At 37.0% G+C, this 22,407-nt stretch overlaps 1 protein-coding gene across 1 annotated transcript in view; it reads right to left on the bottom strand.

Annotated features, from left to right (window-relative positions):
- LOC116874693 (DNA polymerase theta-like) overlaps positions 1-22,407 on the bottom strand; it is a 132,986-nt gene that overhangs the window by 10,904 nt on the left and 99,675 nt on the right. Inside the window, exons 21-26 of the mRNA XM_032869571.1 lie at positions 17,792-17,929; positions 16,372-16,546; positions 13,791-13,905; positions 12,850-12,971; positions 6,370-6,554; positions 4,044-4,155 (exon numbers count right to left, since the gene is read on the bottom strand). Of these exons, the coding sequence (XP_032725462.1) occupies positions 4,044-4,155; positions 6,370-6,554; positions 12,850-12,971; positions 13,791-13,905; positions 16,372-16,546; positions 17,792-17,929 (847 nt within the window). The remainder of the gene's footprint in view (positions 1-4,043; positions 4,156-6,369; positions 6,555-12,849; positions 12,972-13,790; positions 13,906-16,371; positions 16,547-17,791; positions 17,930-22,407) is intronic.

The raw sequence follows: 22,407 nt of genomic DNA, 5'->3' as shown, positions 1-22,407 counted from the left end.
TTTTTTTAAGATTTTATTTATTTATTTGACAGAGAGAAATCACAAGTAGGCAGAGAGGTAGGCAGAGAGAGAGAGAGAGAGAGAGGGAAGCAGGCCCCCTGCTGGGCAGAGAGTCCGATGCGGGACTTGATTCCAGGACCCTGGGATCATGACGTGAGCTGAAGGCCGAGTCTTAACCCACTGAGCCACCCAGGCACCCTAACTGATCTATCTTTATTCATATGTGCAGTCTCTGCTTTCTCACAGCTCTGTTCATCCTAAGTAATAAACACTAATAACTCCTAACTAAAACAACTCATTTGAGGATTTCCGTGTGTGGCTGGCACAGGAGAGACATTTGAGGAGACTGGGTGAAAGGAAGGGGAGAAAACCCTGCCAACTGAAGCTGTTGGTGATATTTAACCACCAGCGTAAGAATTTTAGAAAGCAATAAGGCTGTCACCTTTTTCTGTCTAAGAATTACTGTGTTATTATTGAGAGAAGAGCAAAGAAAATGATGAGATTGAAGAAAATGCATCTCTACAAATTCTCTTACCTTACGCTTGTCAGAGGTCCTCAAATATTCAGAGCCTGAAAGAACTACTTTAAAAAAAGCAAACAAAGGGAAGGGTGGGGGGAGGCAATGCAGGAAACAGATTCTCACCTCTAGAGAACAAACTGATGGTTACCAGAGGGGAGGTGGGTGAGGGATGGGTGAGTAGGGAAGGGGATTAAGGAGTGTACTGTGATGAGCACCAGGTGATGGATGTATGAAAGTGTTGAATCACTGTATTACACACCTGAAACTAATATTATACTGCATGTTAACTAACTGGAATTTACATAAAAACAAAAAAATCAATCCTGTTATACAGTTTACATACAGTAGAAGTAACCCACTTTAGGTGAATAGTTAGATGCATTTTAACAAAGGTACACTACAAGATATGAAACATTTTTATCACCTTTACAGTAAGCCCTCCATTATCAGCCTCAAACTCTCACTGATCTGCTTTAAAACACTCTATCTTGGTCTTTCATGGTCTTAAAATTCATAAAAATTGACTTATACTGTACGTTCTCATTTGAGTTTGTTTTCTTTTGCTAAGTAGTATTCCATAGCAGAGATATACCAAAATTTGTTTACCCATGATCCTGTTCATAGACATTTGGTTAGGAATAAAAATGCTATAACATTTACATACAAGTCTTTCTTTGGATATACTTTCATTTTTCTTGGATAAATACGCAATAGTAAAGTTGCAGGATCACATTATTGTTTCACTCTATATAAAAGAGTCATAGCATTTTCCAAAGTGGTTGTACCATTTTATAACTCAACCAGCAATGTAAAAGAAATACAGTGTTTTTTATTTTAGCCATTCTAGTGTTTTTGTAATGATATCTGTGGTTTTAATTTGCTTTTTTCCCTGATGACTAATGATGATAACATTCGACGTGGTCATTCATATATCTTCTTTTGTCTGTTCATGTAAGGGCCTGGTTAGCCAGAGGAACTTAGTTGCAAACCCCGGATATAGGGGCGGGCCAGGCCAGATGGAGACATCCAATCAGTGGGGCACACATATATTTACTGTGGTGAGTTGAAATCCCATTGGCCACCTGTGTGTGGGCTGGGCTCAACCACCTATATAAATGTTAGTCTGTGAGGCTGGGGAGTAGTAGGAGTAGTAGGAGGAGTTAGAATAGCCGTTAGGATAGCCGTTGGTATAGCTGTTAGGGTAGTCTTCAGGAGAGTAGGAGGTCGTGGTCATCAAGGTCGTCGGGAGCGTCGTGGTTGTCCTGGTCATCGTAGTCATAGGCAGCGGCGCTGCAGCGAACAGCCTCACCGCCAGCAGCCTCGCCACCAGCAGCCTCGCCACCCCGAGCTGTGGCACTGCCGCGAGCAGCCATGCCAGAGCGGCATCATTCTTGGGAGTGGCCCCGTCCATGGAGCGGCCTCTCTGGAGCAGCCTCATTCCGGGGACCGGCCTTGTCGGCGAGCGGCCTTGTCCAGAGTGGCCTTGTCGGGGTTGTCATCGTCACCTCTTCGAGTGGCCTCATCCTGGGAGCGGCCTTGTCAGGGTCATCGTCGTCATCTCTTCGTAAGAGATGGCCCCTACCAGTCAGTTTGATTTTCGATGCTTGGCACGAAATAAAGCTTTGTTTGATTTTTGCTTTGTGTCAGTCTCCTTCCTTTGATCACAGACCCTAACAATTCACATCTTTTGGCCTTTATTTTATTGGATTGTTTGCCTTCTCAGCATTGGGTTATAAGAGTGTTTTATATATTCTTGATGCAAGTTCATTAGACAACAGGAACTGCAAATATCTTCTCTTTTGTGGCTTGCCTTAGATTTACTTAATGGTGTCTTTTACCAATGTTTATACTTTATGTTTAATTTGGTGTAATTATCGCCAAAGAAATCTTTGCCTACCTCAATGTCACAAAGTCTTTTTCTCCTATTTTCTTCCGGAAGATTTATAGTTTTAGCTTTTACTTTTGAATCTATGCTCCATATGAAGCTAACTTTGGAATATAGTATAATAGTTAAAGTCCATTTTTTTTCATACTTGTCTCCAGTTGTTCTAGAACCAATTGTTGACATTACCATCTTTGTTCCATTAAGTTACCATGGTGACTGTTGAAAATAAAGCCACCATATACATATAGGTCTTTTTCTGAACCCTTTATTGTGACCCATTTTTTCCTATGTCTACTCTTATGCCTACTTTGATTATTGAGTTTTATGTTAAGTTTTGAACCCAGGGAGTGTTAGTACTCAACACAATATTTTCCCCCCAAAATTTTCCTAGTTATTCCAGGCCCTTTCAATTTCCGTGTAAATTTAAGATCAATTTGTCAAATTCGACACAAAAATCTAATGGACTATTGACTGGAATTAAATTGAATCTATAGGACAATTCATAGAAAATTGCCATCACAATAATATTGTACCTTCTAATAAATTAACATGGTAAACTTCATATTTATCTAAGTACCTTCAATTTCTTTCAGGATTGTTTTAGAGTTTTCCATAAAGTCTTGCACATACTGTTGAATTTATCCCACATATTTCATGTATTTTGATGTTATCATAATAGTTTTATTTTTACTCCATTCACTAATTACTAGTATACAAAAATCCAAATGATTTTTACAAATTAACTTTATATGGGGATGGGGCACCTGGGTGGCTCCGTGGGCTAAGCGGCTGACTTTGGATCAGGTCATGATCACAGGATCCTGGGATCCAACCCTGCATTAGGAGGGAGTCTGCTTTTCCCTCTCCCTCTTCCACTCCCCCAACCCCTGCTTGTGCTCTCTCTCAAATAAATAAATAAAATCTTAAAAAAAAAAAAAACCCTTGTACAGTGGGACATTTCTAAATGTAGTTATTTGTTCTAATATTTGTTTCACAGAATTCAAATGATTTTCTATGTATAAGATCATTTCATATGTGAATAAAGTTTTCTTTGGGGACTGAGGTCAGGACTGATTACAAAGGGTATGAAGTTGGGGACTGAAGCAACTTTCTGGGATGATACGGTCATGATTCCATATCCAGACTGTGGTGTAGGTTATAGGACTCTGTGCATTTGCCAAAACTTATACAAATATACATCTAAAAAGGGTAAATTTTACTGTTATGTAAATTGTACTTCAATAAATTGCCAAAAGACAAGATAATTTAAAACAATAATACTCAAACTGCTCTTGTTCTTTCCCAGTTTTTGGTACATTTAATCAATAGTTTATTGCTTCGAATTGAAGCTATTAAACCTAAAGCATAGCACAATTCCAAGATTTTATGGCATATTCACAACGACAAACTAGCATATACATCAATTGGGGGTTTTTTTATTCCATTTTTGTTCCTATTTTTATGAAAGAAGACCATCTTAGTAAATAATCATAAGGATGATGTTATTTAACAATATCTGGTGAAAACTTCTCAGTAATAGAAATGTTAACAGAAAAATTTTTAGCACTATTTTTTCAATTAATATGGCAAGATAATTGACTAGTATCTAGAAGATAACAATATTTAATGTTTCTTTACCTGTATATCTGGATTTGAAGGAATCAATATAGCAAGCAGCATCATTTTCTTTAATGCCCATCTGCTCTGCCAAAGATTTAGCACCCATTCCATAAATGATTCCATAGCAAATCTGAAAAGGAGTCATCACACTCAGTAAGTAAATTAGAGATCATAACTACATAAGCTGCAAATATAAAAAGTTGATCAGGATTGAAATTTGGTAAGCTTTTTATTTCATAGTGTGTCAAAGAAATGATTAGATCTGCTTTGGGTAGGTTAAATTCATAGAAGCTGATATCCAATGAACATCTTTTCTCTTTTCTGCCTTTTAACAATACTTTGAGGCTGGGGGAGGAAGGGGAAGAACATGAATAAATATGAATGTGTGTGTGTTTTAAGAAACTAATCCTAGTGATTTAAAAGGGAAGATTTCTTTCTGACTCTTTGTCATGTATCCACTAGTCTTCAGAGCAGCTTTCTACTCCTATAATAGCACATTAACTTCTGCTTAGAGAAGTGCCCAGGAATCAGGAAAGAGAAGCATTACAAAAATTCCTCTCCTGGCTCTTACATAGGACAGAGCAGGAAGAGAAGGCTTCAGGGTTGGATAATAGGGAATACTTCATTAGAAATAAATATGCTTCCCACTTCACCACCTCCTGATATCCCACAACTGCAGAATTCAGTTGGGCTAAACAAATTCCTGAGGAAATTTTGGGAGTAGTAGAAATAGTTAAAATAGTCAGTAAGAAATTGTAAATTTAATAATAAGTATTGTCTGGGTTTAAATCCTAGTTCCAGAATTTATAAGATTATCTTGCAGAAGCTACCTAAATTCTTGTACCTCGATTTCTTCATCCATGAGGATAGTAATACCTGCATCATGGAATTGTGAAATTACTAAATGATTACCTCTTAAGAGATCAGAAAACTAGCATAAAGCAAGTTCACATAAATGTCATTAAATATAATTTTAAAAGGTAGCTTGTAAAAGATGATTATCCGAATCCCAAGCTACTTTTAATTGGATAAAATAACTAGAAGTTTTTGTCCTTTCCCTGTCTTTTTTAATACATTGAGAAAGATTTTTTTCCTCCTTTTATCTTTTCCTTTTAGGTATTTCTACCTTTTATTTTACTGTGACTTTTTTTTTTTTTAAACTTGGGTAGTACATAGCACTGGCTGAGATCTCAGCCAGACCCAAGGAGTAGATGGCACAGAGCATAAACACTATTAAGTCATGCAAGAACTTATGAAAAAGAGGCAGATATCATCAGTGGATGAGTGTTTAGGTGATAAAGTCGGAATGTCTAAATTCTGCCATTCTGAGCTCATCCTGGCTCCACCACTTATAGCTGTATGATCTTAAGCAAATTATTAACTTTTGGTGCTTCCCTTTATGCCTATTTAAAATGGGAATAATAATTATACCTATTTCATGGATTTATTATGAAGGTTAAGTACTGGAACATTACCTCTTTTATCCAGGGTTCGATTCTTGCTGAATGCAGGAACCCAGAGATTATTAAACAGAGAGGGCAAAGCTGGTTTTCTAAAGAATGGAAGAAATGTGCTGGTGCTAAACCGGCAATGGTGAGAGGAAGGGTTTCATATCTAATGAGCCAGTGAAGACTTACAGCTCTGAGTAACTAGAAGTATAAATGCAAAACTAACACAGCAGGATCTTAAAGGTGGGAGTGATGGTCTTTTGCCGCAGCCAGCAATCCTATTTTCTCAAAAATGGCAACAGATTTCCCACAGGCCAAGTGGTGAAAGAAGTATCAGTGTCAATAGAGGCCAGAAAATGGTATAAATGTGGCCTTTGACTTTCTCTGTGCATGACAGTCTTCCAGGAGTAGGAACTAAGATGGACCCACTTGAAAAGTCCAAGGAAAGTATAAAATTTCACATCTGGATTAGCTAACCAATGACCTCAAAAAACGAAAAAGCTTATCAGTTATTAATTATAATCCACAGTTCAGTGATTTTTTTTTCAATAAACATTTAGAGAACACCTGTAAAAATAAAAAGATGAAAGTGTTTACAGACAAGAAAGACATTTTTTAAAATACACAAACATGCACATAAATAACAACTACTACCACCGCGATATCTACCACTAATGTGGATGGGTTTCCTCATGTGAGGTAGCCTCAGACAAAGTCTGATTCTTTCTACTGACTCTATGAAGAAGAGTATGATGAATACCATGAGACAAGCTCAGCTGAATATGGTTTGAAAGATCCACAGATGGAGAAATCATCCTTCCTCAATTGCAAATGACCAAGGCATTTAAAAAATTTTTTTAATCATTAAAATTCTCATATACGTTAAACATGTTCACCTGCTTTGCTTGTTGCCTCAGATCATCCCCAACAGACTCTGGCTCAATCATCTTCCACTCAGCTGCAATACTTCTGAAAACATCAGCTCCAGTGTTTAGTACTTGAATGAGGCGACGATCGTGGGATAAATGAGCCAAGATCCTCAGTTCAAGTTGAGAGTAATCAGCAGCTAATATTAAGCCACCTGAAATAGAAATGATTTTAGAAAAGCTGGTACAAACATAAGTCCACATTTTAAACAGTTGAGCAGGATGACAAAAATTTAGTTCTAACTTAGAACTGTAAGATTAGGGGAAGGGAGGGAAAACTGAAGGGGAGGAAATCAGAGAGGGAGACAAACCAGAAAAGACTCTGGACTCCACAAAACAAACAGGATTACAGAAGGAGACGGGCTGGGGGATGGGATAACCATGTGATGGGTATTAAGGAGGGCACATGCGGTGATGAGAGCTGGGTGTTATATGCAACTAATGAATCATTGAACATTACATCAAAAACTAATAATGTACTATATGTTGGTTAACTGAACATTAAAAAAAAAAAAAGACATTATGTGCCCAAAAGTTAAATCTTGCTCTTAATGTGATGCAATTCAGTTCTGTAACTTAGATAATTTTTTTTCTGTTCAGCTTTCAAGTATATGTAATATGTGTAAAGCCACCCCTGACCTCTGCCCCTTAAACCACTGTGCTAGTGCTTTCCTCAGTGTGTCGGCAGCATCTGACACATAATCTAAAATGGTCCTTTTGTGCCTCTTCCACATAGCACAGAGCCATTAGGCATGGGATACTTACTTTTCTTTTGCATTCTACGCAAAACCTTGCCCATGGGGTGCCTGGGTGGCTCAGTCAGTTAAGCATCTGCCCTCAACTCAGGTTATGATCCCAGGATCCTGGGATTGAGCCCCGTGTCATGCTCCCTGACCAGCGGGGAGCCTCTCCCTCTCCCTCTGCCTGCCATTCTGCCTACTTGTGCTCTCTCTTCAAATAAATAAATAAAACATTAAAAAAAAAAACAAAACCTTACACAGTTCTGGTACTTCATAGCTCCTTAAATAGTTGTTGAATGAATGAATGAAGAAACTGGTTTGCAATGTGTACACATTGTAAGTGGGCCTGAGAGAAACATGTGCTCTGCTTTGACAATAAAAACATTCAGTGGACTGTGGACTCTGAGAAACAAACTGAGGGTTTTGGAGGGGAGGGGGCTGAGGGGTTGGGTGAGCCTGGTGGTGGGTGTTAATGAGGGCACATTTGCATGGAGCACTGGGTGTGATGCATAAACAATGAATCTTGGAACACTGAAAAAATAAAGTTTAAATTTAAAAAATTAAAAATAAAAATTAAAAAAAGAAAAATAAACATTCAGTGGAAACAATCAAGGGGTTGATATGTGGAGGATTACTTAGAGGATTCAGAGAGTTTACCTATGTAATGGAAATGACTAGATTAGATACACATGGCAAAAATAAAATTAAAAAGATTGTGGCTAAGAAAAAAGGAGGGAAAATGCAACTGATATCACCACACACTCATTGCCATATTATAAAAAAGGCATGCTACAAATCAAGAACAAGAGAAAATATAAAGAAGCAGTTCACAGAAACAATCAAAAGAACCTTAAACATACTAAAGAATGCTCAACTTCATTCACAATAAAAGAAATGCGAACTAAAACTATAGCAAGAAACAATGGTATCATCTTTTTTCTCTACTTAAACTGCAAAAATCCAGAAATTGGGTGGCACATTCTGTGGCAAGGTAGAGAAAGAAACACTATTATTGGGAACTAAATGGTTACTGCCCCCTATTACAATGCAATTCAACAATATCTATCAAAATTGATCAGGATTACTCTGTGACTCAGCAAACCCACAGTTTGTTACACAGATGACCTGCACAGAGATTAAACTGGTTTATGTTCAAATTTATTTACTGATAATCAAAACTCTCCATTACAAAAACATTAAATGAAAAAAGGCACATAACAGTATATCTGGAATCTTTATTTTTGTGTAAGAATAGGAGGAGAAAATATTACATATTCATATTTGCTTACATCTGCATAAAAATACTACAAGAATATATAAGAAACTCATATAGGAGGTCATCTAGAAGAGCTATAGGCAATAGGATAGCTAGGACATGAAAGGAAGCAAACTTCTTAATACATACCTTTTTATATATTTTGATTTTGAAACTATGTGAATGAATAAACAATTTAAAAATATGTAATATTTAAAACAAATGACCACAATTTTTATGGCTTTCCTGCCATAAATAAGAACAACTGACAAATCGGTTCTCAGATGTTAGAATAGACAGTGCAGGACTACAATCTCTAAGAGGCAGGGAGTAGATAGGGGACAAGGTGAGCCACGCAATAGTCTCAGTTTTCTGAAAGGAGGAATTTACCAGAACACATTGCAGTGAAGGAGAGATGAAACAAAGCACTATGATCTGAGCTGAGGAAGCAGAGGCTAGAGCTTGTGCCTACTGAGGAGGCTAGAATTTATGGTAATTTGACCAAATACTGAAGGAGCGAAAAGTTCAGGAAACCAGACCAAAAAACCATACTAAAGAAATAACTGCTACCAAAGAAACAGCCACCATCACATAGTTGTCAGCTGAACAACTACTTGAACAACAACCTCTTGAACGTTGAGAGATGTTCAAGCTGTGACCAGACGGAGTAGACAGACCTTGTTAACACGTTGAGCACCAAGTAGAGACCTCAACAAGGCCACAGCTTACAATCAGGGCTAATCTGACCCTAGAAAAAAAGCCACTTTAAACATTTGCTAACAAAGCTTTAAAAGTCACAAAATGATCAAGCTGAATGTAAAAGTAATTGTCTGCCAGAGGAAAATGTTATTAATGAAGACTACAAAATCCCAAGTCAATAATGTAGCAACCATAATGTCCAGCACACGATTAAAAAAAAAAATACTAGACATAAGAAGATCCAGGAAAATGTGACTCTGAGCAGAATATTTAATCAATAGAAAAATGACTCCAAAATTAAAAGATGGTGGAATTTTAAGTAGCTACCATAGATAATGTTCAGGAATTTAAAGAAACATGCATATAATGGTGTAATAAATATTGAATTTCTGTAAGGTAATAAAAAACAGACAAAAAATTGAATGAAAATTCTAAAGCTAAAAATACAATATATGAAATGTAAAATTAACTAGAAGGATGTGACAGCAATTAGACACTGTAGAAGAGAAATCCATGAACATTTAAGAGTCAATAGAAAGTATACATTGTAGCACAGGATTTAAAAAAAAAAAAAAAGGAGGGAGAATTAAAAAAAAAGTTTCAGTGACCTGTGGGGCAATACCAAGTGGTATTATATATGTATATTTGGAGCAACAAGAAGAAAGGAAAGAGGAGAGAGAAATGAACAAAAAATATTACAAGTGGGACATCTGGGTGGCTCAGTTGTTTAAGTGTCTGACTCTTGGTTTCAGCTAAGGTCATGATCTCATAGGTCATGGATTAAGTCCTGCATGGGGCTTTGTGCTCAGCTGGTGAGTCAGCTTGATGATTCTCTCCCTCTGCCCCACCCCCTTGCTTGCGCATGCCCTCTTTCTCTCTTTCAAATAAATAAATCTCTTAAAAAATTACAAGGTGGGGGGCGCCTGGGTGGCTCAGTGGGTTAAGCCTCTGCCTTTGGCTCGGGTCATGATCTCAGGATCCTGGGATCAAGCCCCACATCAGGCTCTCTGCTTGGTGGGGAGCCTGCTTCTCCCTCTTTCTCTGCCTACCCCTCTGTCTACTTGTGATCTCTCTTTCTGTCAAATGAATAAATAAAATCTTAAGAAAAAATTATAAGAGGGGTACCTAGGTGGCTCAGTTGGTTAAGTACCTGCCTTTGGCTCAGGTCATGATCCCAGCGTCCTGGGATTGAGCCCTGCATTGGGCTCCCTATTTGGCATGAAGCCAGCTTCTCCCTCTCCCTCTGCTTCTCTCTCTCTCTCAAATAATAAATAAAATCTTAAAAAAAAAAAAGAATATGCAAAATTAAAAAATTACAAGAAATAATGGTTGAAATGTTTCAAATTTACTGAAAAATATAAGCACATATATTTAAGAAAAAGACTAAGCCAACTTAGGATATCCAGCAAACTCAAAAGTCTTAGAAGCAAAGCATGAAAAACTACCCAAAGACTCTCAATAAAAAAATTTAAAAAGCATCCAGGGAAAGTTAGTTATATTATCTTGGAGGAGCAAGAAAAATGATGGTGTACTTCTCAATAGAAATAATACAAACCAGAAGTTAGTGGAAATATATATTTAAAGTGCAGAAGGAGAAGGACTGTAAATCTAAAAATCTATGTCACATAAAATTATCTTTCAAAAGTGAGGATAAAATAAAGAAATATAGGGACATGGGAATGCTGGGATAAATCACTGTCAGTAGAACTGCATTATAAGAAACCTTAAAGGAAGTACTCTGGAGGAAGTACTTCAAGATTCCTTGAATTACTCCAAGAAACGAAAAGTGCCAGAAATGGTAAAAAGTGGACAGGTAGAAAAGACACTTTTTTAATTTCTTGATTTCTTTGAAAGATAATAGACTTTTAAAAGCAAAAATAATAACTATGTCAGAGTTTATAAGTCATAGAAATTAAGTCTATTATATAAGAGGAGAAATGGAAAAAACTTTACAGATGAAGTGGTATAAGATTATTTGAAGACAGTATGTGATGGAATACATATATATATATTGTATACTCTGAAATATCTAAGATAGTTAATAAGACAATAGAGGAAATAAAAAGAACAATAAAAGTAGTCACTTAAAGCTTTAAAAAATAAAGAACAGATAGAATAAATAAAACACAAATAACAAGACAGTAGAATTAAACCAACTGTATGCCAATGATTACTTTAGATGCCAATGGACTAAACACTACATTTAAATGACAGAAATTTTTGGATTTAATCCATATACATTTAATTTCAGTGAACTTAAAAAAATTGTAAAAAGCAGTATAAAATATTGTCATGTTAAATACAATTTTATTGTTTAGGTAAGAATAAATCAATGAATGAACAGATAAACAAAATAAAATATATACATATAATCAAATATTATTCAGCCTTAAATAGAACAGAAATTCTTTTTTTTTAAACATGTATTTTTTTGACAGAAGGAGAGAGATATCACAAGTAGGCAGAGAGGCAACAGTCTACTGAATGCTTTCCAAGGTTTTCCAACATTCAGAGAGAGAGGGGGAAGCAGGCTCTGCACTGAGCAGAGAGCCCGATGCAGGCCTCAATCCCACAACCCTGAGATCATGACCTGAGCCAAAGGTAGAGGCTTAACCCACTGAGCCACCCAGGCACCCAAAAAGAACAGAAATTCTGACAAATACTACAACATGGATGAATCTTGAAGACATGATGCTAAGAGAAATAAACCAGACACAAAAAGACAAATACTGTATAATCCACTTATAGGAGATACCTCAAGTAGTCAAATTCACAGAGACAGAAAGTAGAATGGTAGCTGCCAAGGACTGGGGGCTGACGGTGTGGGGGGAGAGTTACTGTTCAATAGATAGAGAGTTTCAGTTGTGGAAGATGAAAAAGTTCTGGGGATGGATGGTGATGATGGATGCACAAACAACCATGATGGGTACTTAATGCCAAGAACTGAACACTTAAAAATGGTTACAATGATATAACGCTGATAGCTCACACTTAAAAAGCAAAACGGAAAATTACCAACCAGTTGACACTGTCATGGACCTAAATTCCTCCTTAGAATATTTTCTGACAGAAATAAAACCAATTCAGATGGTTAACTGCACTCACCCAGACCTGCCAACTGGCAGAAGATAAAGGACCAAATTTGTATACAAATAGTAGGGATGATTTGGGAGTTAGATCCTGACTTCCAAATGTCTCATGACTAGAGTTTATTGAGTTCAAGCTTTCATGAAAGGCCTATGACTAGAGTACTAAAGAGGTCAGGCAAGAGAAGGGCAGCCTTGGGGGTTACCCCTGCAATAGGAAACAGTGGTGTGGAGAGGAGAGAAGCAAAATAGCAAAGCACATCAGAGAAACAAGAAAATTGTGCCCTTAGAGATCAAGGGAGGACAGAAATTGAGGTAAGTGAGGGTTAATTAACAGTATAAATGCTGTACAGAAGAGTCTGTACAAGGGCCTGTCAAAGAGTGCAAGGATTAATGAAATCTGCTGGACTTTGCAAAAAAGTTTACAATCACCTTGGAAAACATTTAGTAGACTGCTCTGACAAGCATACACCACAGGAGTTTTCCACACAGCAGATCATGAAGACAATGACTGACTGACAACTTGGCTACACAAAGGGAAAAACAGGCTACATCAAAGAGAGGAAAGATGGAGGGACCAATGCGTATTTCTGAGTCTTATTCATAATGCAGGCTTTATCAGTGCTTTGAAAACCATTTCTATAGCAATGAGAAGCTCAAAAAACCTTACCTGGAAAAGGCACAAAAGCATGCCGCATGCTGACTGAAAATGGCATTCCTCTGTCTGGGGCTCTCTCCTCCATCTTTGCCTGGTATCCAGAGTTCAGGCCACGACTCTTTTTATCTCTTCCTCTGTCAGGCAAACAATATCAGTAGCTAGACATGAAGCAGTCTCAAATATATGAGAAAGGTCTCATTTTTCAGTGAAGTCAACAGTTTCATCTAGGAAACTTAAAAACTTTATCATTTGAAACTCACTTCAAAGATTTATTTATTTATTTATTTATTTGACGGACAGAGATCACAAGGAGGCAGAGAGGCAGGCAGAGACAGAGGGAGAAGCAGGCTCCCCGCTGAGCAGAAAGCCCGATGCAGGGCTCGAGTCCAAGACCCTGGGATCATGACCTGAGCCGAAGGCAGAGGCTTTAACCCACTGAGCCACCCAGGCGCCCCTGAAACTCACTTTAAAGCTTAACATAGATACTAGATTTTCTTTTTTAGCAAACATTCATTTAAACATGAAATAATGTATTTCTATAACAGCTTTTGCCACAAACTGCTTCTGAAAAAATTATTGACATTTAGCTCAAATCAACAAATCTTTTTGGCCATATCTAACATAAATTATCTATGCTTTTCCTTCCCATCATGTGAATTTAGGGAGGGTAGAAGGGGGGAGAGGTTCTTGACATAGTTAAACTCTTCTCTGTAGCATTTGAGTTAGAAAAGCACATTGTGCTGATTATTTAATTAGTGGTCCAGGTTTTCAGTCTTTCACCATCAACTAGCTTCTTTATAGAGAGACTCGGGATTTTAAATGGATAGTACCTAGAAATGTGTATGCCCAAAACAGAAAATTAAACTAACTTCATTATTTTATCCACTAGCCTTGTTTTGAGCCTTTCATACTCACAAAAGTATATTAACACAAATACAGAGAAATATATCTACCTGTTCATGGGAAGTAGGGCTTGGGAAGGTGGGCTCTCTCCTACGAGTGTTGGCATTTTGATCTCAAAATCTCTTGGCACATTCTGAATATTTGGTTCTGTAAAGGTTATTCGTCCTAAAATCAACAGAGTGAAGACAGAAAATTGAGAGGATTGAGGGGATCTGACATTTATTTTCACAGTAATTGCATTTCTGAAGTACGCATTTTCACCACTGCTAAACTAAAATAAATTTATAATTAAATATTTCCCATTATGTTCATGCATCTAACAATGATAAAATAAGTACAAGACCAATCCCAATGTAAGTGAATATATGCATCAACTACAATAGAATGTTTTACATTAACCTAGCTCTCTAGAAAATAAGCCCATGCTAAGAAGTAATTTGATAGGTTGAACTAGTTCTGTGCTAAAATGAATACCAGCTGTCAGCACTATATCAATGTTAGCAGGGGTATTAAGGAGTAAAGACTAATCAAATGGATCCTAGGAAAAATGACTGTCAGAACCTTCAAAACTCAGGAATGCACAAGACACAGAGAGAGGATGTGAAGCAAAAGAGCAACTGGCTGCTGGAAAGGGATAATCCTGTGCCCAAGAAGCCAGCTAATCTGTAGAAGATGGAGTAGTGAGAAGTAATGACTAGAACATCACTTGCCAGACATCACCTGGCCACCTTCCTTCATGACCATCCTCATTCAGCAAGAGAACCAGTGGTAGCACTGACAAAGCTAGAGACTAGAATCAAGAGATTAATAAACTTTCTAGGAAAGAAAAAGCTATATGTTTTAATGCTTATAGCCTTTATTTTCCCCCAAATATTTTACAGTTTTTGTTTATTTATTGGTTGAATTTTTCTGAAACACATAAGCATTATTCAAAGAGCTTGGGTAATTGATTTTGTTATTGCAGTTTTACAACACATATATAGCAACACAAAATCTTCTGTTTTATGATATGCTCTTCATTTTAATGGCTCTCTACCAGTTAGTATATATAATTTCATCTTCTTTTGATGAGTCAGACATTTTAGGTACCTCAGATATTCTTTTTCTGAACAAAACCCTGATATATGTCCTTGTTATTTAGCTTTCAAGAAAAATTAGTGCTCAATGAATGGTAGGTATTAATATACTTATTACCATTAAATGCCCTCCTCAATGTTATAAAACTAGCCAACAGCAGAAGGCATTCAAGTCTCTTGCTGACTCAGCACACTGTCTTGTTTTCTATAATAATATTTAATATTCAGGTCTATTTTTTGAACTAATGAGATTAACTAGCAGACAAACAAGATGGCAAAAATAAATTATAAAATATGAATGTAACATCATGGAGATGAATTCTAATAATGAAATGGCTATGCTTTGCTTAGGTAAGCTTGTATTTCCAAAATATTCTTTAAATGTAGGCAGAGTATGGTGAAAACCAATCAGAACAAAAGGAATTGATTACTTACTTTCTACTTTATTAGCAACAGATAAATGCAACACCTTTAGAAACTCTGGGCTTCACAGACCTGTACCCCTGGGGCTAATAATATATTATATGTTAATAAAAAATTAAAAATTATTTTTTAAAAAAAGGAACTCTGGGCTGGTTTTGGTTTTTCACCAAGGATTTATTTTACATAAGTTTACATCATTAGCATATATCTCAAAATGAAATTTAAACACCAACAGGGCAAGAAATGGCTATGGTGATCTAAGAGTTTAGCTAAATATGGAAGAAGGAAAAGAATTTGTTTAGAACAGGGAATAAACAGCACAGAAAGAAGCAACTCCTCCTGGTGCTTCCTTCCGTAATAATAGCAACAGCTGGTAAGGAGCCTGCACAAAGTGCTCTGCTCTATTCTAAACACTTGAAATGTATTAGCCTATTTAATCCTCAGCGCGCCCCGGTGAAGTGAGACTATTATTACTGTGTTTTACACAGGAGGACACTAAGGCACAAAGCTACCTTGAATAAAGATTCAAACCTTGTAAAAGTCAGATATCAAAGCCCACATTCTATACCACCAAACTGTCTCTCCGATGAGAATTAATGCTGTCCTTTCTTCTAATGCACCTTGCATTTGGCAGATACTTAGCTTTGCACGGCCTAGCACAAGAATGCTTTCTTCCTTACTAGGTTAGGTTACTCATACCCATCCCAAGAGTGCTACTATGAGATACCCAAAAGACTCTACAGCTCTTTTCTGGTTAAGTAAAATAAGACACTCATCTATTAGACAGATGCCCTCCAGCATTACCTAGATTCATCAGAGAGACTCTTGGGAGGTTCAGGAGAGGGCTTGAACTGAAATTAGATGACTGACTCAATAAATATTAATCTGAAGCACAGTCTCAGACATTCTAGTTACTCTATATAGTATTTGAAAGCTGGAAATCTATCTTACTAAATCTCATCTCTACAAATAGTATCTATCTATATTCTGGATGTAGGATGTGTTTCATAAATGTTTATGGAACTTCACAGAGTCCAACGATCAACACTTGAATTCTTTGGTCACCAAAACTTACATAAGGAAAGTTTTCTTTCAAAATTGAATATTATCCATATTTAAGATTTCTCATTACCTGTAGCAGTGTGTGACTGTGATACAGGATAGATTCTTTCCATTCCAAGAAAAGGATTTAGACGCTTTTCCCGCTGCAGAGGAAAGACCACTTTGGTAATCGCATTTGTGATTCTTCTCCACTCTAATATCAAGCCTGGTAAAGGATGTAATTCCTTTAATTTATTTAAAACATCCTGCCAAAGAAATATAATGAAGTAAGATCAGATTCTTGTCCAAATTCCATAGCAAATGAGGCTCTCTTAGGTAAATAATATAATCTCAAAACTAAATTTGTTAACTCCTATATCTACAACTCAAAATTACTGTTTGGGTTTTTGCATCACCATAATGATAAAACTATAGTAACTATAGATGGTAAAATGCAAACATGTTAATGCCAAATAATATCAACTTAGATCTACCTTAAAAATAAAAATCAATGTCAACTTAGCAAGGTACTGTAATTGCCCAGTCTCACACCACCCAAGAATCTGTATCATGTCTTTCCTTTGTCTATATTTTCCTCCTCTATTCTCATGTGATTGGAAGTTTCTCATTTTTTTTTCCTTTTGCCCTAATACTTTGATCATTTCCATATCAAGGAAGTCAGAAGACATTCCTCTCTAAAACTAAACTTTCTATGCTACAGAGTTTGGGTAAACTGTGAAGAAACAGGAACTTGTGAGGTTAAAGGGGTAGATAAAACAAAAAGTTCTGTTACAGAATGAAACTGTGGAAACTTCCCTAGGTCAGGTAAGTCATAGTTAATGACAGTAGGGTCAAAATGGCAACTTGGACTGCTCTTTCCTTGACTGTTGTGGTGATACTTTCTACCCTTATTATTTCTGAAAATTCATTCAGTAAAAATCTAAAAGTAAGCACTTTCTCTCTTCTCTCCTAAGCATACAGTTTCCATGGATTGTAATTTACACTTTCACTTTGAAATTAGTAGATTAGATTCTTAAACTCATGTTAACTTTTGCCCTATAATTTTGCCCTATAACTGAAAAATATATATAAATTTTGCCCTATATTTGAAAAAACATGTTTATTTGTAATGGCTTTTTTTTTCTTTTTAAATTCTTTCACATTTTTGTTCATGTTCCTATACTATTCAAATTATATTATACTTGAAGTCCAAGAATAGCAGATGTCAATAACTAAATAATGACTACGGGTCTGAGTTCATACACCCTTATACCACTTTAATGATAGGAAGGACACAACTGCTAAATCAGATTTTGGTCCAGATTTTCCATGATGGAATGTCTCTGCAGTTTTTGCAGGGAGCCAAAACACAAACTAATTTGTTTTTATCTGGATACATTCAAATGATGAGCTATGCTGGGACTTGACTTCATCTTCATTCTAAAAGTAAGTCAAAATGCTAAATGCTAAAAGCAAATAAAATTCTGCCCTGCAACTGTCCCAAAGAGCACCTTACTAGTGCTGAACTGTTTTCCCAGCTTTAGCTTGCGCCCATTGTCATTCCCCCTTCTGGTAGAACCCAGAGTTTTCTTGCTGCTTTGGTTTTTTATTTCTCCATTTGGTGGCAACTTCAATTCCAAAAATAAAACCTGCAAGAAATTAATGCTTCTTTAGTCAAGAATCAAATCACAAGCATTGTCACTCACAAAACATTTTTAAAAGTCATTTGAGAAGATCCATACAATTCAACACGGGTTGGAAGAACTTTTTTTTTTTTTTAAAGATTTTATTCATTTATTTGACAGACAGATCACAAGTAGGCAGAGAGGCAGGCAGAGAGAGAGAGAGAGAGAGAGAGAAGGAAGCAGGCTCCCTGCTGAGCAGAAAGCCTAATGCTGGGCTTGATCCTAGGATCCAGAGATCATGACCTGAGCTGAAGGCAGAGGCTTTAACCCACTGAGCCACCCAGGTGCCCCGGGAGAACTCTTTATAAATTACCACATTTAATAAATAATGACAATGAAAATTTGTATGTCAAGTAGGCAATCTATAACCTAATTTAGGCACAATAAGATTAATATCAATTAGAGGCTTTTAAACAGTAAAGAACACAGAAATGTATACACTGTGTCTCCCCATATGGAGGGAACCAAGACCAGGCCTCTGGGGACGGATGCCTGAAGACCCAACCAAGGGTTAGGGTTAGGGCCTAGGGGTATGGCAGACCTGCTCTTTGGGTTCTGGGGTGAGCTACTGGGGTGTGGGGGTGGGTGCTGAGTTGAGGGCAGGGCTCAGGCTGAGTTTTATCACTGAACAAGTGATAAATAAGCTATTGACCTTGAGACTTTAGGTTTCTCTGAAGACTGTGAACTCTCCTAAATACTCTTTGATGTGGTAACTAATCAACATGGTTGCTTAGTCATTTAAGCCTCAGTGAGGGCCAACATGGGAGACTTTGTTGCTATCATATGATCACAAAAATCAGAGAACACTGAGATAGAAAGGGATCGAAAAAGCCATCTGCTTCCACCACAGTAAGGCTAGACCCTATGAAACCCTGGACACAAAAACTCAGGGAAAGGTGACCAACCCAATGTAGAGATCAATAATGACAGCTAGGGGAGCTAATAAGTACCCACTGAAGAAACTAAGCCTACACAGGACATCTGGGATCCAGGTACTGGAGCAGAAGGAATATTCCATGTACACCTAAAATCACTAGCTCAATTTACAGGGTTTAAAACTCAGGCAATTCAGAATACTATCTACTACTTCCATTCATTCATTCATATACCTTGAGTGGGCTTTAGTGAACCTTGGATTATTTTCCCACTTAGTAATCCTAAAAATTAAGAACATTCACATTACATCAGAATCTTTATTGTCCACAAGTTGGACAAGGGATAGAAGGAAAGATAGGCCTGTGTTATCTGTATCTGCATCTGTTATTCTCTAGAATAACAGTGATGATATAAACAAAGATCTGGTTCTAATTTTAAGTAGTAGGAATAACTGGAGTCTTAAGTATGAAAGATACTGAGGCTTGCTATTGATATTAGTAACTATTTTTCCTCAAAATTGTGTTATATGGAGCTGCATGTGTAGGGATCAGGGTTGTGTGGTAATGCAAATTTTGAACTGCATGGGGGCATACTTATATATTAAAATATTGTTCATTGTTTATCTGAAATTCAAATTTAGCTGAATGTCCTGTATTTTATCAGGTAACTCTAGTACAGATATCAACAAGTATATAAATGTCAGGAAAGGAAAGAGAATCAAATAATTGAATAGGAAAATGAAACATTTTTTTTTTTAAAGATTTTATTTATTTATTTGACAGAGAGAGATCACAAGCAGGCAGAGAGGCAGGCAGAGAGAGAGGAGGAAGCAGGCTCCCTGCTGAGCAGAGAGCCCGATGCGGGGCTCGATCCCAGGACCCCGAGACCATGACCCGAGCCGAAGGCAGCGGCTTAACCCACTGAGCCTCCCAGGCGCCCCTGAAACATTATTTTTAAAGTAACAATAAATCAACAATCTCAGGAAGAGAGACCTACCATAATTAGGAAAACTCAAAGATCTCATCTTAATATTTATAAGCTCTTTATCTTAGATTTCTGTTTTTGGTGAAACCTTCAGAATTAATTGTGAAAACTTCATATAAATTACCTCTCCAGGTCTCAATGAATACATCTGTGAAATGAGGGGGTTGAACCGGATGAGGGTAAGAGGCACTAATATTTATTGAGCACTTACTATGTGTTAGCCATCATGCTGGGAGCTTTAACATGTGTCATCTCATGTCATATGTACAATAATTCTGTGACATTTCTGAAAAGCTTACACCAGTTGGAGAAACTTGCTTCAAGTTACATGGCCATAATGTAGAAAAGTTAAGAATTAGAACCCATAGCCCTCTAACTCAAACGTCATTTTTCTTTTTTTCTAATTCATGCTTCCATCTAGGCCAGGGATCAGCAAACTTTTCCCCAAAAGGGCCAGATAACAGATATTTTCAGCTTTGCAGGTTTTACTGTCTGTCACAACTTCTCAACTTTGCCACTACAGACCAAAAAGAGCCATAGACAGTAAGTAAATGAACAAGTGTGGTTATGCTCCAATGAATTTTATTTACAAAAACAGGTGGCAGAACAAATCTGGCCCACAAGCTATAGTCTGCCAATCCCCACTCTAGGCCAGTGCCATCCAAAATAACTTTTTGCAATAATGAAATTGTTCTATATTTGCACTCTCCATTATGGTAGCCACTTACCACATGTGGTTATTGAACATTTAAAATGTGGCTAACATAACTAAGGAACAGAACTGATATATTTAAGTTAATTTTAATTAAGTTAAATTTATTTATTTATTTTTAAAGATTTTATTTATTTTATTAGAGAGAGAGCACAAGCATGGGGAGCAGCAGAGTCAGAGGGAGAAACAGACACCCTGCCAAGGAAGGAGCCTGATGTGGGGCTCATCCCAGGACCCTGGTATCATGACCAGAATCAAAGACAGAGGCTCAACTGACTGCATCACCAGGTGTCCCAATTAATTTAAATTTAAATAGCTATAAGTGGCTAGTGGCTCCTGTACTGGACAGCTCAGCTCTAGATGATTAGAACTATCTTGCCCAGTTCAAAGATTCCCCTTAAAATTACCAAGGATTAACTAGTCAATATGTGAAACTGTTAGATTACCTTAAATATAACTTCCGTTTTAAAATGAAGGCCTAAGAACAAGCCATTAACATCAAAGGCCTTTTATTCTGGCCCAGAGTTTGGTCTAGGCCTATGGCCTTAGTATCTGAATCACAAGGGGATGGATTCCTGCCTTTGTCCTAAGCCTACTTGTGCTGAAATCCAGAGATCCTCTGTTTTTCATAAGGTCCCTATGTAATTTTATGTACAGTCAGTTGGGTATTGGATGGGGAGCTCCAAGCTAAAGAACTCAAAAGAAAAAATTAAACAAAACAAACAAAAAAACAGCACTACTGAATTCCATACAAATGTACCCTGTGATTTGGAAAAACAAAATTCCTCATTTTTTAAAAACATATAACATTGTGGCTTTAAAAGAAGTGCATTTTTTTATGAGTCTATATAACATTTACTGAACATTTACTATGAGATGGGCATTATTCTAAGTGTTTTACATTCATCATTTATTCCTCACAACAATTCTATGAGGTATTCCTATCATAACCCAGTATACTGATGTAGAAATTGAGATACAAAGAATTGATGTATTGTTCCAGGTTACAGGGTTAATAAGTGGAGGAGATGGGATTCAAACCCAGGAAGTCTGGCTTGAAAGCCTATGGTCTTCACAACATGCTACATTACTGAATTTCATCTACAAGGCACCTGAACTTCAATGCTATCAAGTATAAGCACCCACCCTATATTTGTAACCCTTCCACAACAACCCAACCATCCTTTGTGGACTGTGGTGGGGAAAGGAAAGAATAGAACTCCAACCTCTGAAAATAAAAATAAGAATAAAGTGTGTCCAAATTTGGGGCGCCTGGGTGGCTCAGTGGGTTAAGCTGCTGCCTGTGGCTCAGGTCATGATCTCAGGGTCCTGGAATCGAGTCCCGCATCCGGCTCTGTGCTCAGCAGGGAGCCTGCTTCCCTCTCTCTCTGCCTGCCTCTCTGTCTACTTGTGATCTCTCTGTCAAATAAATAAATAAAATCTTTAAAAAAAAAAAAAGTGTGTCCAAATTTATGTTACATTTATAAAAATCTTATTTAGGTTTTAAAAAGCAAACAATCCCCAAATTCCTTTTTCAGTAACAACTGAGAAAAATGTCTAATTTTATTGTCCAAAAAGGGATTTTAGGGTATGGAAGGGGTGAGAGTTCATGAAATTACTAACTTCATGGCGAAACAACTACACTGTTATGTAACAATCATTACGGATCATTTGTTCAACAAATATTTACTGAGTACCTTCTCTGTTCTAGGCAAATCTCACGAAGCATACATTCTAGGAAACTTCTTTACTAACTTCTTATCTCGTAAACACAGAACTTATAAATTAGAAGGTAGAATATTCTATCTCCAAAAGCACTCTGATAACTAAAATTTTTTTGAATTGTGCTCTTTGGTGTCTTCGGTGTTTA

The sequence above is a fragment of the Lontra canadensis genome, unplaced genomic scaffold (genome assembly GCF_010015895.1).
Source record: "Lontra canadensis isolate GAN:19392208 unplaced genomic scaffold, GSC_riverotter_1.0 scaffold38, whole genome shotgun sequence".
Lineage (NCBI taxonomy): Eukaryota > Metazoa > Chordata > Mammalia > Carnivora > Mustelidae > Lontra > Lontra canadensis.
This window is presented reverse-complemented; position numbering and strand designations above follow the sequence as displayed.